Below are 18503 nucleotides of genomic sequence, written 5' to 3'. Positions count from 1 at the left end.
TATCTCACCATATGGCACCTGAGAAGATTGCATCATCCAGTAAGGTTCAACCAAGCCTAGGACTCAAGACAGCCTACAAAGGTACCCTTGCATGGCCCCCTGGGAGTCTGACAACCAATCAGAATACAAGCTCACGTTCAAAGCCCAAGAGAGGGTCTGTCTCTCTCTCTCTCTCTCTCTCTCTCTCTCTCTCCCTCCCTCCCTCCCTCCCTCCCTCCCTCCCTCCCTCTCCCTCTCCCATGTGCTCAACTGCCCAGGACCTCAAACCATGTGGTTCTGCTTCACCATTAAACCATCCTTCCAAGCAGCCTCCATGGTTTCAGTGTCTTTCTCTCCACTTGGAACTGAACCCATTTCTCCCAACAATTGGAAACAACTGTTCAGAATTCCAGCTTGTGACTTTTGTTCCTTTATTTACTTGTTCTTGAACCCTTAACTTTTGGACTGGCTGATTACTTGACAGTCTAATAATTCCTGGAAGGAATTTGTACCATTCTATTGCTGCTTGAAATACAAATGGACTAATTCAGACAAGCTCTCTTTGCGCAGGCCTTGATTTATGATCTTGTCTACTGTTACCTACTTAACTCCTTAGCAACTGTGTGTGTCTGCAAAGCGAGACAGAACAAGCATTGACTCCATTGACGGGGTATTCCAGTCTTCTAAAGTGGTCAATGAACTGCCAGCGCAGGGTAGCCTTCAATAGATAAAAACATGCTGTCGGAAATGGGCAGCCATTTTGGTAATGGGGCACTAAGCACTGTAGATAAAAGACAATGGGATGTTCCCAGCATGTAATTATATCTTCTTCCATTTCAGCTTAAGTACACAATGTCTTTAATGATGGAAGACACAAAAAGAGATTTGTAAAATTCAGAATATTAATGTAGCTTGTGTATTTTTAAGTAAAGCAGTATTTAAATAAAATATTTATTCAAAATATATTTAAAATATGGATATACAAATATTTTTTATGATATATCCTCTCGCTGCTGTGCTTGCTTATCTATTTTTAACAAAGACAGACTGCTGGCTGAAAGAGAAAGGGGAATATCAGATCAGGAATTTCTGTATAAATTCATGTTCATAGTTTGACGTTGAGATGGAAGAGAAATTAAGAAACTAATTAAATTGGTTGTGATATGTGCAAATGGTTATGATAGGTGAAAATTGTTTTTTTAAAGGGACATTTTTACCCAAAGTAGTAAACCATTTATACAATTTAAACACATGGTGTGGGTGTGTATACAAAATGATAATTCAAATATTTATATTTCACCATTGCCATCAGAGGGTGGAGTTAAGATGTCTTTGAAGGAGGTATGGCAATTAGAGAATTGGAATTGAAACAAAAATGGGGGGAAAAGCCTCATTCCTAAATTTCCCCTCAATAATTTTGCAGCAAGTACATTAAGATTTTACACATGGAGATCTGTCATCATTGGACACAACTGGATGATGAACTTGAAGAAAACATCTCTGCTTGGTAAGGGTGAGAAAAGGAAAGACAATGGACAAGTAGATGAATGGGATTGGAAAAATTATAGGACTGCCCTTCGTACAATGTATAACATATGTTTAATATACAGTCATACAATGAGATGGTCAGTATTTACATATGCAGTCACCAGGAGCTGAACAACTAACTAATGTAACTAGAATCTCCCCAAATATTATCAGGCTGCCTGGTTTGCAGAGCTCTCTTCCCCCTTTTAAAAGATAGATAAAATTTAATCGCTTCAGTAGTCAGGCCTTCATCCGTTTTTGTAGAATTTCTCCATGATAAATGAACATAGGTTTGACCCAGTGGTGGGTTTCAAAAAATTTTACTACTGCGTGGCTAGGTCGGGGGGGGGGGATGTGACTGAGTGGGCATGGCCAACTTCACATCCCTCATGCGCACACACACTCAGTCACATACCCTCTCCACCTAGCCATGCCCACAGAACCGCAACAATTTCTGTTTTGCCAGCTGGGAGGCTGGCAAAGAAGCCTTGTTTTCCCTGCCACTTGCAGCTCTTGGAGAAAGGAGCCAGGGAAGCGAGCCCCGAATGGCATCTCTGCCTCCTTCCTAGAGAACTGGCTTTGGGGATGGCCAGCCTCTCCCACCACTGCGCCCTTCACTCGCCTTCCACCCAGAGGCTCTGCCAGCAGGGCGCCTTCCATTTATATGTCCGGAAATCATCTGCAAATTTTTCTTCATCCATCTTGGAAAGCTGTGTACCTTTGCATTATTTGGAAACACTTCCCCAAATAGGGACTTTGTGGTTTTGCTGAAATGTCTCTAAAGAATAAATAATGGTTAAATATTAGCTCAGGATGATTCTTAACTTTCCTGCCCTTCTGCTCATCTCTTTTTAGAATATAGCCACCTTTCAAAACTTACTCCTTGCATCAAAATCACAATGTCCCTATATATAATGAATGGGAGAACTAAAGGAATCCTGCTAATGTCATCAAGTTTTCCTTAATTATATAAAAGGCCTACTCTTTGTTCTCATCCACCAACTCCATAAGAGCAAGATCAGTGAATAATACCTTACTGATGACAAAGAACTGTAAACAAGCAAAGAATCCCACAAATTTCCTGTATTAAGACCAACACAAAGAACTGATTGGAATAGAATAGACGTCAATGTAATATTGACAAATGTACTAACTGTTATAGCAGTAGGCAGCTCATTATTGTAATTTGTATTACAATAATTTCAGAACAATTTGTAAAGTCGAGAAGTGATGAAGTTTAGAAATGACCCAGATATTTACAAGTGCCAGCTCTTATTTTTCCACGAAAGGACACAGCTGGCAAACCAGGTACAATTTGCTTACTTACAATCAGCTGAGGTTAGCAAAGGATCCAGCCTAAATGAGAGAAAACTCTTTTAGATGTGTTCAAAATAAAAAGAAAATCTGGGACATCTTCCCCTCAAGGCCACGCCTGCAGTGCAGGAAGGAGAGCAGCGGAGGCAAAGCGGCCTTTCTGAGCTCATCTGAAGAAGTCCATCCCCCCCCTTCCCTCTCTTTGAGAAGCGGTTTGCAAAGTCCCGGGTTTGCAAGGCGCTTGTCAAACAGAAGGAAGTGCGGGCTTCTTCCAACAGCTGAGTCCTCCGCTCCGGCACAGGAAGCGGGTGGGCGGGGCAAGCATTGTGCAGACAGGCGGGGCGAGAGAGAGAGAGAGCAATGACCGGGCCAGCACAGGGAGTGAGCGGGGGGTGGGGGCAGGTCAGGGGAGGGACCGTTCCAGTATGGGGCCTCCAGAGGCCCCGGTACGCAAACGCATGCTGGATTTCTGCCACCGGTCTGTGCGTACTGGACCGGACCGGCTGAAACCCACCTCTGGTTTGACCACACTGATTCTTCCAACCACTAGAATGCTTTTCAACTGATATTTGAAATTTATTCTAGCTAAATTAATATTTGCTGACTATCTTGTCATCCAGCTCAAGCTGCTAGCTTACTCTTCACTGATGTTACCAAAATGGAGCCAAAGCAAAATCTGAACCATTCCACCTCTTCCTTGTTCTTTTTTAAACTTTTGTCATCTGCACTAAACAGATTTTCTTTTTATTTTGAACACATCTAAAAGAGTTTCCTCTGATCTAGGCTGGATCCTTTGCTAACCTCAACTGATTGTAAGTAAGCAAATTGTACCTGGTTTGCCAGCTGTGTCCTTTCCTGGAAAAATAAGAACTGGCCACTTGTAAATATCCGGGTCACTTCTAGACTTCATCACTGCAAAATATACTATACCTCTGTTCATATTAAACCATAGTGTGATCTATACTTTTTGGGTTTGAAGAAACCAAATTAGTCAATTACATTATTATTATTTTTCCAAAAATGCATGCATGACTTTCTACCTATGTGTGCCTGCCTTTACAAATTGTTCTGAAATTATTGTAATGCAAATTACAATAATGAGCTGCCTACTGCTATAACAGTGAATACATTTGTCAATATTACATTGACGTCTATTCTATTCCAATCAGTTCTTTGTGTTGGTCTTAATACAGGAAATTTGTAGGATTCTTTGCTTGTTTACAGTTCTTTGTCACCAGTAAGGTATTATTCACTGATCTTGCTCTTATGGAGTTGGTGGATGAGAACAAAGAGTAGGCTTTTATATAATTAAGGAAAACCTGATGACAAGATTCTTTTAGTTCTCCATTCATTATATATAGGGACATTGTGATTTTGATGCAAGGAGTAAGTTTTGAAAGGTGGCTATATTCTAAAAAGAGATGAGCAGAAGGGCAGGAAAGTTAAGAATCATCCTGAGCTAATATTTAACCATTATTTATTTATTCTTTAGAGCAATTTCAGCAAAACCACAAAGTCCCTGTTCAGGGAAGTGTTTCCAAATAACTCAAAAGGTGCACAGCTTTCCAAGATGGATGAAGAAAAATTTGCAGATGATTTCCGGACATATAAAGGTATCAATCTATCTTCCCATTCAGGATGTAGTGTCTTTCTAACTGAGATATAGACTTATCCTGGAGGATCCCTTGCCTTCCTATCAAGCTGCTCTATAATCAGCTTTTTGAAGCCTCTTTTCCAGATGACACAAGAAGTGTGTTGAGTGGCAACAAGGGTGTTAAACATTTTTATGACAATAACTGATAGAAGTTTGTCTGGTGCCTATCCAGCTGCCTTTTCAGCACTGGGTAAAGATCTTCCTGCTTTTAAAATTCTTTTATACTCCATACTTCAGATGATTTTTCTGCTTGATATGACGTTTCATATTTTATGTTCAGAGTTCCTTCATTAATTTGTTTTTCCACACATAATCCCATCTTTTTTTTCCTTTGAAGGCAACTAGGTTTCAAATAAATAAGTTGCTTGAAGTGAGACTTCCAAATTCCCACTTATCTAAAGCATTTATTTATTTGCCAAAAAATAACAAATAGGTTCTGTAGCTAGAAATATCTGAACAAAAATGAGGGGTGACAGCATCCAAGCAGTGGCATGAATGGGTTTTTTTAATGATATGCTTAGACACAACAATTCCAAACTGCATCAAGAGTTTGTAGGGGAGTGACAATTGACTTTAGATTTTTGCTCCTATCAACTACTAATCCCACCCAATATGATTTGGTACCCAGGTATCCTTAGGATTCCCTACTTTGGCCAATGCAGGCCTGATCAATTAGCTTTAACAGGAAGAAGATGCTGCAAATCCCACATCGAGAAGTTCAGGGGGCTGAAGTGAGGCGGTGCTGCATTTCTGTAGCATTGCTGACATTGTGTTTATGAACAACTCTTTCTCACAATCTTAAAATTTGTAGACCTCATTCCCAGAATTCAACAGCCAACAATGCTGGCTAGGAAATACTGGGAATGAAGTCTACCCATTGGACTGAAGTTGCTACGGTTGGAGGAATATTGGTATATAGAGTAAATAAGATTACCTTGATGGAGATATATAGGAACTGTTACCTAGGCAAAAGAGACTAAAACATTGGTTGAGTGCTAAACTACGAGATAACATTCAGAGGCAGCTCAAAGCAGACACCTCCCTAATTCAGTAAAACTGTAAAAAGGAGGAAGCCCCGTAGCAGTCAGTCTCAATAAAAAATAGTTTTAGCCTGTGGAGTCTAATTCACCTAGTGAGGTTGACCCTGAACAACAGTCTCCCCATAGAAGTCAAACTGACTCCCTCTGTTGGTGCTTCAGAAGCTCTTTAAGACCCAACTCTTTCAAAGAGCCTTCCCTTAATGTGAACATTGCTATTCTGCTTTTATTTCTTTTGTAGCATACATTGTACAGGAATGGAGGCAAATATATATTGTACAGTTTCAATTTTTTGATTGTTTTAACAGCTGCTTTATTGATATTGTGCATGCTTTGACTTTTAGTTATTCTGTTAGCTGCCAAGGGTCTTTTCTTATTGCAGTAGCATAGGAGTATCTTTAATATACTAAAGGTAAATAATGTGGTCCTGATGCCGATTGAGGATGCCATATATTTTACATTGACCAAAAAGGCTTCATTCAGCCAGGTGAAGAGTTCTTCAGGTGTAGATAACAGCAAAAGAGGTGATCTAGTTGAGGCAATGGAACTCTGTTATTAATCATCATATCCCAGCCTTGAGTTGGATAAGCATAACTATTATTTGCTTTCTAAAAGCCACTTGGGCAAATTGCTAATTATTTTGAAAAGCTTTGCTTGTAGATTGAAAATCTAGCTAGCTAAAAATATACTACTATAGCTTGAGGCCCATTTCTCCTCCTATGAAAATTCCAGTAGGACAGTCAATAAGGCATTTATTTATGTTGGAAGAAATGTCCTTCTGGGTTCAGTTCCAAGTGGGGAAAAAGACACTGGAAACATGGAGGCTGCTTGGGAAGATGGTTTAATGGTGAACAGGATCAAATGGCTTGAGCTCCTGAACAGAAAAGGGGGAATCACATGCTTCCAGATATTGGGTGAAGAAGAAAAAGAGACCAGATGCTGAAAGTTCCTGGTTTTATGCCCTCTCTGGCCTTTGATCTTGATCTTGTATTCTGATTGGTTGTCAGACTCCCATGGGGGCCATGCAGGGGCAACTCTATAGGCTGTGAGTCCATATTTGGTTGAGCACTGCTTCTTCCCAGGTGCCCAGTGGTGAGATGGGTAAAGGGCTAATACTATCATGCCTTAATCCCATCAATCTGGGCCATTAATCTGGCCTGGCTCAACCGTAGTTTATCCTCTCCTCCTGACAGTCCTTTTAAATTTGTAATTTTATTTGGGGTATTTTTAATGGTTAATTTTATTATTATTATTGTGATATATGTAATTGTTACCTCCTCCGTGTATGTATATGTATGTGTATGTGTGTATGTGTATGTTTATATGTATTTATGTATGTTTTTATTGTACGCCGCCCCGAGTCCCTTGTGGAGAGGGAGCGGCTAACAAATTAAATTATTATTATTATTATTATTATTATTATTATTATTATTATTATTATTATTATATTACTACCCTGGAGCTGAAGGGGGAGATCTATGTTATGTAGAATAGACAGATCCAGGCTTTTTAAAAATGGCCCATTGACAAAGGTGGGGGCTATTAAGAGTGAATCTGCTTCCTGCCTAAAAACATGTTTCTCCATTTCTGATCCAGGGAAATATAATATTTTGCCTTTTTAATATTTCCCAGGATATTTCATTTTTCTAGGAGAGGGGTGGCCGCTAACTTCCTACATTTACTTACCATTAGAACAAATAGAACTGATTAGGTTGCAGCTTTGTGCACATTTCCAGATCACTGCAAGTTTCAGCAGAGCTGAACTTTTGAACTGTGACTTCCACGTTTTGCCATGGAAAGATGGCCTGTTAACTTTAATTTTAGTTCATTTTTCAGAGAGGTTTAAACATGTGTTGAGTTAGTATGACTCCTGACAACCACCTGCACCAGTCCCTGCAGTTTTCTTAGTGTGGTTTTGGAAGTGGTTTGCTCTTGCCTGCTTCACAAAGCTGACACAGGGTGACTAACACAAGGATACCCAGCTGACACTATGCCTAAGGCAGGACTGGAACTCACTTTCCTGGTTTCTAGCTTGGTGTCTTAACCCCCATATCAAACTGCCTCAATGTTTAGGGTAGTGTTGCAAAAAGAACTTGTTATAAAGTTCTAACTTTATAGGGAACTTTTAGGGAAGGTTATTTAAACACACATGTACATACCAGGGGTGAAATTCAGCAGGTTCTGACAGGTTCTTGAGAACCGGTAGCGGAAATTTTGAATAGTTCGAAGAATCGCCAAATATCCCCTCTGGCTGGGCCAAGAGTGGGATGGGAATGGAGATTTTGCAGTATCCTTCCCCTGGAGTGGGGAGGGAATGGGGATTTTGCAGTATCCTTCCTCTGCCATGCCCACCAAGCCATGCCCACAGAACCACTAATAAAAAAATTGAATTTCACCACTAGTCAATAGACATACAATCTTTCTCACACGCATACCGCAAACCCCTTAAATTGTTTCTGGCCTAATGCCAATGGGACTTTAAAATGACTTAAGCAAATGTTGTTCAGACATGGATGCATTGTCAGTAAGTTGCTAAGTACGGTATTCAGTCTATGAGCTATCATGGTTCCTGACAGAAAAGGCAGTGGTGGGTTCCTGCCGGATCGCACCGGATCGCGCGCGCTCCCTTTCAGCGCTCCACCTGGCTCGCGCGCTCCCTTTCAGCGCTACACCTGGCTCGCGCGCTCCCTTCCGGCGCTAAAACCGGAAGTACGGTCTTGCCCCGCCCCTGGCGAAGCGACGACGCCTGCCTGCGCTCCACCAGCTCGGCTGGGAACGGAGATGTTTCCTCAGCGGAGCGGAGCGCCTGAAAAGTCTTTTCAGTTCGGTTTTAGCGCCGGAAGGGAGCGCGCGAGCCAGGTGTAGCGCTGAAAGGGAGCGCGCGAGCCAGGTGGAGCACTGAAAGGGAGCGCGCGAGCCAGGTGGAGCGCTGAAAGGGAGCGCGCGCGATCCGGTGTGATCCGGCAGGAACCCACCACTGCAGAAAAGGGGAATTGTCTATATGGCAATGTTTCTCAATTTTGCAGCTTTCAGATGTGCAAAACTTCAATTCCCAGAATTCTCTGTCTAGAATGGCTGTATGGGGAATTCTGGGAGTTGAAGTCCACAGATCTGAAAGCCACCAAGGTTGAGAAACACTGCCATAGCCAATTCCCCTGATTTTCTGTCATACCAACCATGAGAGATGAATCGATCTCACAAAAAATAAGGAAAATGAAACTTGGTTTAAAAAATTGAAATGATACAATATGAAGCATAATTTACAAAAATGTTTCATTTTCATCTATAAATTAGTGATCATGGGGGAGGGACAGCTTTAAAATTATTTTGTGTTTATATGACAAATCAAAATGGCTTTTTAATGATATATCCCCTGCAAAAAAAATGAATAAAGAGAAAATAAGTCTTGAGCTCACTTTGAAATTGAAATAAATTTGAATTTGAAATACTTTCTGCCCCCTATTTGATGATGATTTTTTTAAAAATCAAGGACATATACCAATTTACACTTAATTTCTACTTGCTTTTCTGGTATACCAAGAGTTTGGAATGCAATTTCCAGCATGCTGTTAAAAATAAGCATCTTAACCTAAAGCCAATTCTAAAAATAAATGAGAAGACCTGAATAGAATCCAGTAGGTCTACAAAACAAGGTTTGTAAACCATTTATTAATGAAAGCTTCATTCTCCAAATTGTTGAAATAAACAAGGTTTCTGAGAAAGCACATAGCTTAGGCCAATTCTCTTTTTTGCTATAAGTAACACCTACAGAAAATCCTACCCATTAATTGGATAACATTTCTACATTTTCATTCTTTCCTTTCATGTAAAGGAGGAAGAAGCCTGATCCCAAGATCATTCTTTCCAATTTATGTGCTATTGGGTTTCTCTTATTTGCTAATTCTCATTGGCTATGCATTGTCCTTCTCCAAAGGTATGTTTTCTTCCTTTATGTTTTGCAATATTTCATGTAATAAAAGAGGGAATTTCTAAGGAAAGCTGAGAAACTCAGAGCAGGTTTCCAGTTTATCCTCTTTGATTTTTGGCTCAAATGCCCAGAAGAATATTGAGCAAGATGGAGGATCTTTGTGGTAAATTACGTGTGAAAGAAACACTGGATCAATTTGCAGCATTGAGCTAAAACAGCCTTTCTCAACATTGTATCTCCCAGCTGTGTGATACTCCCTGCACAATCCAGGGATCTTGGGGATTGTACTTTAATAGATTTCAGGAAGGCTTCTTAATACAGTTAATCCTTGATTTACGACCTTAATGGGGTCCAGAATTTCCATGACTAAGCAAGGCAATTGTTAAGTGAGTCACACCTGATTTAGTGAACTTTTTTGCTATGGTTGTTAAGTGAATCATTACAGTTAAGTGAATCATGTGGCTGTTAAGTGAACCCAGTTTCTCCCATTGACTGTGCTTGTCAGAAACTGGCTGGGAAGATCGCAAATGGCGATCACATGATCCCAGGATGCTGCAGCCATTGTAAATACATGCTAGTTGCCAAGTGTCCAAATTTTGATCACATGATCGTGGAGATGGTTCTGAGCGTGAGGACCAGTTGTAAATCTCTTTTTTTTCAGTACCATTGTGACTTCAAACAATCCCTAAGTGAATAACTGTAAATCAAAGACTACCTGTAAGCAGCCCCCTGGCTTTATAAACTCTATAGGCCTCTACTGAGATGGAAATGAAGGCGTGGTTTTGAGGAAACTCAGACATGGAATCTAAGGTTAGATCAGTCATTCTCAATCTGCAGCAAGGCTTCAAACTCGCAGTGTCACGTTGTCATTACGCGGCGTATTGCGACTTTCCCCCCTTCATTAAACGGGTAGGTGTGGCCAGCATGTGACGCATCCCGCCCACAGGCCACGAGTTTGACATCCCTGATCTAGAGCCTTCCAGTTATATTGGATTTTAACTCTCAGTTGCTCCAGACAGGACAGCCAGATCAGACAATCTGGGCAGTGGTGGGTTGCAGGGGGTACGCCCCGGTACGGATGTACTGGAGCCTGCCCGGAGCACCGGGTACCATTCCGGTACGGTGCTCTGGAGGGCCCACCCACCCGGCCGAGCTCCTTATCTGTCCTTTAAAACCTTTGGCACTTCCGTGCACGTGCATGGCGCGTACAGCGCCTGCTCGATGTTCCATCGAGCAGCTGGAGCGTCACAGAGGCTTGTGGAGGCGTCGCTGGCAGGTACGGCGCATGTGCTTGCCGCATGTTTTTGCACCCGCACCGCATGCGTCCATATGGACGACGACGGGCCCCTTCCAACTGTACCGGTTGGAACGGGATCCAGAACCCACCACTGAATCTGGAGATATATGAAAGTTGGTATCTAATACATATCTGCAATGTAAGTACAGCTTTAATCCTGCAAAGAATTTGCCAACAGCTGTTCTTGTTCAGTTTTGTATTGTCGTTTGGTAGAATTTTATCATTAAAAACTGAGCTTGACATTTCCTTCTCATTCTCCAATGCCATTCCCACTGCTCTTTGTTAGCACATTTGCATCCATACAATATCTATTGCAGAATGGTACTATATGACACAGTACAGGATTGTATCCTTTGTTGCTGAGCACTTCTTATGTATTATTGTGGATAAATGCCACCTTTCAGGAAAAAGCCTTATCAAATCAGTGTGTAAGGTGCACAAATGTTATTAATAAAACCATAGTAGAACTTTGGAGATGGTTTCCACTGAAACATTGAAACCATCACCCCAATGATGTTGGGCAACCCAACTGGAACAGACTCTGAAGTGGGCTTTATCTGCTTGCCTTTTCTTCCAGGAAGATTCCAAAGGGCCATTAGTAGCAGTAGTGACCAGAATGAAACAGTCCTACAAGTGAAGCTTCTCTTCTGATTACAATTCTGTTCTTACTATAAAAAATGACATGCATTTCTTTCCCTTCCTTTACAATATTAGTCTCAACAATTTCATCCGAAGTCAACAAGATGGCAATCAATTTTTCAAAGGATCCCTTTGGCCATGACTTTCACTGTAAGTTTCTCTGTTTCCCTTTCTGGTCTCTACTTCATGGGGCAATTCTGCTCCAGGATCTGTTTTGGGGGAGAGGGGGGGGACAATTCTACTGCAGGTCAAGAAACAGTACTGCTTTAATGCATGTCTCTGCAGGACATATCTAGCTTTGTCTGTGCAGATTGTTTTTATCAGTCCTTATCATCAGAACAATCTTCTTGCTTTTGCATGCATTGTCAAGCCAAGCCAGTATCAATTTTTGACTTTATTTTTTTTACTCAGTGTTCCCATGTGGTGCTGACACTAGACAATGGGAATATTTTGGTGGAAAGTGTTACTACTTTTCCCTGAAGTCAGTTCCCTGGAATGAAGCCAAGGCAGACTGTGAACGCAAACAGTCACGGTTGGTCATCATTGATAATCTTGGAAAACAGGTAAGATGGGACACCTACAAATTTGATGTAAACTTTCTTCCCAGGACATAACAAGCATGGAGAAACCTAAGGTAAAATTTGTTTCCTATTTCGTGTGCCTTGCTATGGTTCAGCTGGCATTCACTTCTAGAATTTATAATGTTACGCAGGTTCACAGTCTCATAAAAGACTGAATCTGAGTTTGTCTTAATAAGTCAAATGTGTTTATTCAGCTGAATAAAGTTGGATCCCCCTAAAGGTGGAGGAACACAGTGTGAGGAAGATATTTACACATTTCTTTGCTTTAGTTACATAAGAGAAAGCTGGCACACAATAGATCACAAGGTATAGAAATATAGAAATTATAAAAATAGTCAAGCATGCCTTCTGTGGTTTTGGTCACAGGCCTAACCCCTAGGCTAGTGGTTTCCCGTGAAACTTTCCTTGGCCTCAAAGGACTGCTGAGGCCTGAACTTTAGCCTTGCCATCTTAACATTTGAGCTATCATCAAATTCATCAGATTCCTGATCAACAATAAGAAGTAACTCGACCACCATTTTTCTTCCTCCTTCTGTTTTATGGTTACAAAGGAAATAGCATTTTAAACTCTTACACTGCCACAGTCCAAATGCCATCATTTAAATTTCTTGGATTTTTCTCTTGCAGAATTTCATACAGACTCGGACCAGAAATGAACGTTTTTGGATTGGTCTCCATGACCAACATACGGAAGGAAATTGGAAATGGTTGGATGGCAGTAATTACAGAAATGGCTTTCAGTGAGCACTGAGTTGTTGTTGTTGTTGTTGTTGCTGTTGTTGTTGTTAGAAAAGTTGGGGAACACATGGCTCTTCAATTGTTGCTGAACTTCACCTCCCAGCTGCCAAGCTAGCACTGTCAAGGTAGAGGGACATATTGAGAACTGTGGTACATCACCAATTTAATGGCTACCATTTGCATCATGAAACAGAAACTCAACTTCAATTCCATTTTTTCCCAATATCTCTGAATTCTGACAGGCAGAATAAGTGAAAGACTGGCTTCAAACATCATACCAAGCTATAAAATGATTTTATGTTGGCTTAATATGAACTCAACCAGCAATCACTCGTAGCAACATAATGCCTCTAAACGTCCTTTAGACTTGTAATCCTATAATCACATGACCTAAAATAAGCCACATAAATCCATTTATTTCCAGGGAAGGTGAATTGGGGTCTATACTATTTAGGAAATCTATTTCGCTGTGAGTCTGATGAGGAATTTTCATTCTCATTTACAAACATTTATCAGTAAAATGTTTACTATATAGAAATGTTTAGGAAACAATAGCTTGGTGGCTCCAGAGATAAGTTTATTGAATTTGAGATTATTTTTTGACTATTGGAGATAAAAACATACACCACCTCTTGCTTCCATCTCAGGAATTGGAAGAGAGGTGAACCCAACACTTACCAGGGTCGTGACGAGGACTGCGCCCAAGTTTGGATTAATGGTGAATGGAATGATTACATCTGCACATCCGACAGCTTTTACGTCTGTGAAAAGCCCAGACCGAGCACACCCAAAGCTGCCTCGAAGCGTCCCTGAGCCTTGAAGCAAAATGTCTAGAAAGCAATTTGGGAGGAAAGACTGCAGCCCTCGCATCATGACTGACAAAGCAGCACTACACTTTTGTTAGACAAAGATCTCAATTTAACATGGAAACAGTACTATATTGGTAGCACTCGATTATCTGGCAATTCTGTAGCTAAATCAAATTATGCATGTAAATTTTCTAAGCAATTGTTTCCTGCATTCTGGAGGAATCAAATACTAATCTATCCCTGAAATCATTACATAAGGGAGATAAATTTAATGTCATTAGGTATAATATAAATGTTCTTACTATCGCTATGTCATTATACGAGTCACTGAATAATGTGAAAATATTAAACTTAAACTATCAAAAAAAATCACTAGTTAAACCTCATATTTGCACAATTGTAAATGCAACCACAGGGGGAAGAAGGTGATGCTGTGTTAAAATTACCAGGGTTCAAGCATTATATTAAGACATATTTACTAAACTGTGTGATACTGAATCAGCCACAGTTGACTTTGTATAATAGGCTACAAGCTAAGCCATAACGTATAAACCGTAATGGTTTATTACATGACATGCTAACACAAAACCTAACACAGCATATAATGGTTTAGTCATCCTGGCTGTTTCCTGGGCGATTCTGCACTCCAATTATACAAATGAAAGCCAAGAAAACACATTGTTTCTTAGACTGCAAAAGGCCAAAGTATGTATCAAGTATGAGTTAGATTTTGGTCATGAGGATTTGATGCCATGTAAGTTGGTAGGTTTGGACCACACATGAAGGAGCAACAAGGTCACATCATCTCTGGAAACCGCTATGGACATATGCAAGTCAACATCTCCATCTAATCTCACACATTAGCAAATCAAGGAACTCTTCAGGATGGGACACATTCCCAACACACACTTTCATCATGTATGAAATCACACAAGACACCAGTTCAACCAGTGATCTCTATCCACTTTTACAGATGGGTTTGAATATGCTTTCTTTCCCAATAAGCATTGCTTTGAATCTTAGCATGGCAAGGGACTGTAGAGAGCAAACTTTCAGCTCTTAGAGCAGAGCTTCCTTTCTTACCCACACTTTTTTCTTTTGTTACCACAAAATCTCCTATCAAAAATACTTTTTCACCACTTATCAGAAAGTTCTTATTTAAACTTTCCTATTGTGATTAGGCAATAGGTTCATGTGTCATTATGGCTTTTACCAAATTTGGGATAATTTACTCAGGTTTGGGAATCACTGTGTTAAGATGCTAAATCAGAGACTTCACAAGCACCTTGGATCATAGGTTCATGATCCATCTGATGGGGGGAAAAACCTTTTTTTCTTAACCAGGCTGCTGAGAGAGAGACCAGGACACACAAGAAGGGGAGTTGATGTCTCCCCAAATATATTGGGAAAGTATTTTTTTTAAAGGAAGTAATTTAAGAACCTTTAGCAGAAAAGAGGGAAACTATGACCTCTTACACATAAAGAGGGGGAGGAGAGTGGATTTTTTAATGTCTCTATATCAATTTTGCTTCTGTAATTTTGGAAGCCCTCAAAGGTTTGAGTGCCATATAAAGCCTTTCCTCTATATGAGGTGTGTGGAAAAGGAGTTTTTGTTGAGTGACAGTCTGATCCATAAGGGAGCATTGTCAAATCTTAATTCCTGGAGTTGTGAGTGCTCTATCACTGAAAGTTTTCAAGAATACACTTGACAACTATTTCACTAGGATGGTATACAGTTTCCTGCCTTGAGCAGGGAGTTGGACAAGCAGAGATTCGAGGCCCCTTCCAGCACTATGATTCTATGTTCTAATTTACAAAGGCTACTCTGTCACCTCCACAAAGGATTGTTTGAGAGCATTTAGCTGACCTTAGCTAATCTAGAAGAGTTAAGGAAAATATTTGGATAGAAGATCACAGGAAATTCCACAACTGTAGGGTCTGTTAAACAGATATTAATTTAACTAAGTCTAGACTAGTGGGAAAACAGACACAAGGGAAGTGAATGAAGATACTTCCCCTTACATATCATCACTTGTCCTGCTGGTAGAATCAGCTCATAGGTGCAAAGAGATGATGCAATCTGCAGCAATTCTCAGGGACACAATGAGAAGCTGAGGTCACACTGAACTGAGTTCCATTGGAACACTCTGCATCCAAGGGCTGATTGGTTGCTCCATCCTATTTGGAGTGGGATCCTGCAAAGGAAAAAGGCTCATAAGTGTTTGGCTGGCAGCGGCTGGAATGTTAAGAGTGGCCTTTCACCTCAAAGGGCTTGAGAGATCAATGCTTTCCATATGGAGCCTATGGTTTTGCTACTGGGTTAAAGCAGGAGATAGAAATGTAATAGAGCCCACTCTTGGCCCAGAGTCACAGATTGGGGAAGGACTAGAAGTCATAGTCCCTTGGTTTCTAGCTCAACATCTTTAGCTAAAATAGCAAAGGAGTTCCAGAAAGAGAAATATAATAGCAGCAATACTCTCCTAGAATGCTTAATTTTATCTCCCATTATGCCAAACAGGATGAGGGAACATGGAAGATGTAGTTCAAATAAATACAAGAGAACAGGTTGCTGATTTCTGAGTTAAGCATTTCTGCTGACATATCACCAGTCAGTCTAAATTTCCTCAGTCTGGGTCTGCTGAGGATAATTGAGCTCTTCCACTGAATACTGGTAATATTTTAATTTTAATATAATCCCTACTTTCCTATTAATTATTGCAAGCATCTTATAATTGAGAAAAAAAATAAAATCTGAGCAAAATAACATCGCCAATAAAAGCAACAATAAGTATTACAGTTTTTGCTTTTATCTGCTACCAAGATTAGGAAACGGCATAATATTTACAAGATGCCTAAACCAACAAGAACTATGGATCCTGACTCAGTTCACCTTCCAGCAGTGATCTTTGCCAACTGCCAGAGGTCTGAAAAACAGAGAAACCTCCTCCTCCAGCTGTTCCAAATAATATAGTAAGCATGCTCTACCTTCCTGGGTTATAACCATTCCTAATGAGCTAATTATTACAACGAAGCAATCAATCCATTGGGAGGAAAGAGAACATAGAATAGCAGAGTTGGAAGGGTCCCTGGAGGTCATTTAGTCCAATCCCCTGCTCGAGCAGGAGACCCTATACAATTTCAGCCAATTGGCTCTCCAGTCTCTTTTTTTAAAGCCTCCAGCATTGGAGCACACACAACTTCTGAAGGCAAGCCATTCCATTGGTTGATTGTTCTCACTGTTAGGAAATTTCTCCTTAGTTCCAGGTTGCTTCTCTCTTTGGTTAGTTTTCATCCATTGTTTCTTGTCTTGCCTTCTGAGTTTTGGAAAATAATAAGACCAACTTTTCTTGGTATGAGTCAATGAGCTGATGCTGGTCTATTACTTTGAAGAAGATCTGGACACCTCAATTATTGGAACACTGCTATCATGTCTTCCCCAGTCTTTTTCACTAAACTAGACATACCCAATTCCTGCAACCGTTCTTCATATGTTTTAGCCTCCAGCCCTCTAATCATCCTGGTTGTTGTTCTTTGTACTCTTTCCAGTTTCAATTTTTTTATTTTGTTGTGACCAGAACTGGATGCAGCATTCCAAGTGTGGAATGCAGATCTTTCCTGTGCTCTATCAGAATGGTTGACATTCTGAAATTGTAGCAGACACTACTGAAATGTTTCTGAAGCCACACACTTTTTTTTAGCTTTTTCATTTATTTTCAGCCTTTCATTTTCCACCATTCCATACCCCACTCCTTAGATTCCTAGAGAGTGGGATGGAGAAGGGGTTCCCAGTTGTCTTTGGAGATTCTCAGTCATCCAAGTCATAGTTGTCCCAAAGGTGCTTTTTCAAGAGGCAACTGGACTTTCTGGTTTTTCTTTGAATATGTTTCACTTCTCATCCAAGAAGCTTCTGCATCTCTGAAGAAGCTTGTTGGGTAAGAAGTGAAATGCCTTCAAAGAAAAACAAGAAAGTCCGGCAGCCGCTTGAAAAAGCACCTTTTGGACAGTTCCCACTTTCCTTTTCTCAAGCCATGAAGCAAAACTCATCCTCAAAGGTCTGCTAGGAAAGTCCAAAATCTCCTCCTTCCATTGGTCTGGAAACCCATGTTAAGAACCAGGTGAGAATTAAGAAAGGAGAATGGCTCAAGGGGATAAATGAATTAACCTGAGGGGCAGGAAGAAAGTGAATGGCCAACTGAGTAAGACATAAGCATCTTGCCAATTATTAGGAGAAACAGAGCAATCAATGGGGATGAACGTTTTCATTCCCTGTTGTTACTAGACAACCTTTAAAATATACTTCCTTGAAAAGTGTGATCAATGGTTGCAGCAACATCTTGCTGTTCTACATATAGAGCATTTTTTTCAGTTACAATGGGTTTCAAGCAGTTTTTTAAGATAGGTAAAGGTTTTTAAAGATAGATAAAAACCTATCAGAGCCTAGTTGCACTTTTTAATTATTTTACTTTTCAAATGATTGAAGGATTTTTTCCCAAAAATATGTGTTTAGAGTATTAGTGTTTATATGCAGTTATGACACACCAACCACATTGGATCCTTGATAGCAAGATGGTATGAAAAGTGTAATAAAGGCAAATATGGGTCTGAGCTTGAAAATATCAATTTCAAGGTATTATCTCTATTGTATAGCAGATGTTGGATGTCCTTTCAGGGGCATCTTTTGGGGATATCAACAAAGCCCTGAAGCCCTTGTCCCCTTTTCATGTTTATTGCATGTATGTTAAAACAGGGGAAAGTTTTGATCACACAATTGTGGTTCCTATCTTGACTTTTTTTTTTACCACCTCACCCCTTCCCACAGTTATTCTTGTGCTCCCTTTTCTTTGTGACTTAGAGACCTAATATATAAAAATGATGTCCAGTGAAAATATGGTGTTTATTTCATTCATTATATGCAGTATGATTTAAAGAGTCAAATGGACATCGCTAGCCTGGTATTCATGTAGATTTAACATTTTCTGGTGTCAGACTGTGGAGCTTCT

General features: G+C 40.3%; 1 protein-coding gene across 1 annotated transcript in view; it reads left to right on the top strand.

The window, feature by feature from the left end:
• Nucleotides 1–4311: 4311 nt before the first annotated feature.
• The window catches only part of LOC309384124 (uncharacterized protein), a 38656-nt gene continuing 24464 nt past the window's right edge, over nucleotides 4312–18503 (top strand). Inside the window, exons 1-6 of the mRNA XM_081937316.1 lie at nucleotides 4312–4433; nucleotides 9344–9445; nucleotides 11451–11525; nucleotides 11787–11938; nucleotides 12584–12696; nucleotides 13342–13499. Coding sequence (XP_081793442.1) covers nucleotides 4391–4433; nucleotides 9344–9445; nucleotides 11451–11525; nucleotides 11787–11938; nucleotides 12584–12696; nucleotides 13342–13499 — 643 coding nt within the window. The 5' untranslated portion in view covers nucleotides 4312–4390. The remainder of the gene's footprint in view (nucleotides 4434–9343; nucleotides 9446–11450; nucleotides 11526–11786; nucleotides 11939–12583; nucleotides 12697–13341; nucleotides 13500–18503) is intronic.

The sequence above is a fragment of the Natrix helvetica genome (assembly GCF_964273705.1).
Source record: "Natrix helvetica genome assembly, chromosome: 1".
NCBI lineage: Eukaryota > Metazoa > Chordata > Lepidosauria > Squamata > Natricidae > Natrix > Natrix helvetica.
This window is presented reverse-complemented; position numbering and strand designations above follow the sequence as displayed.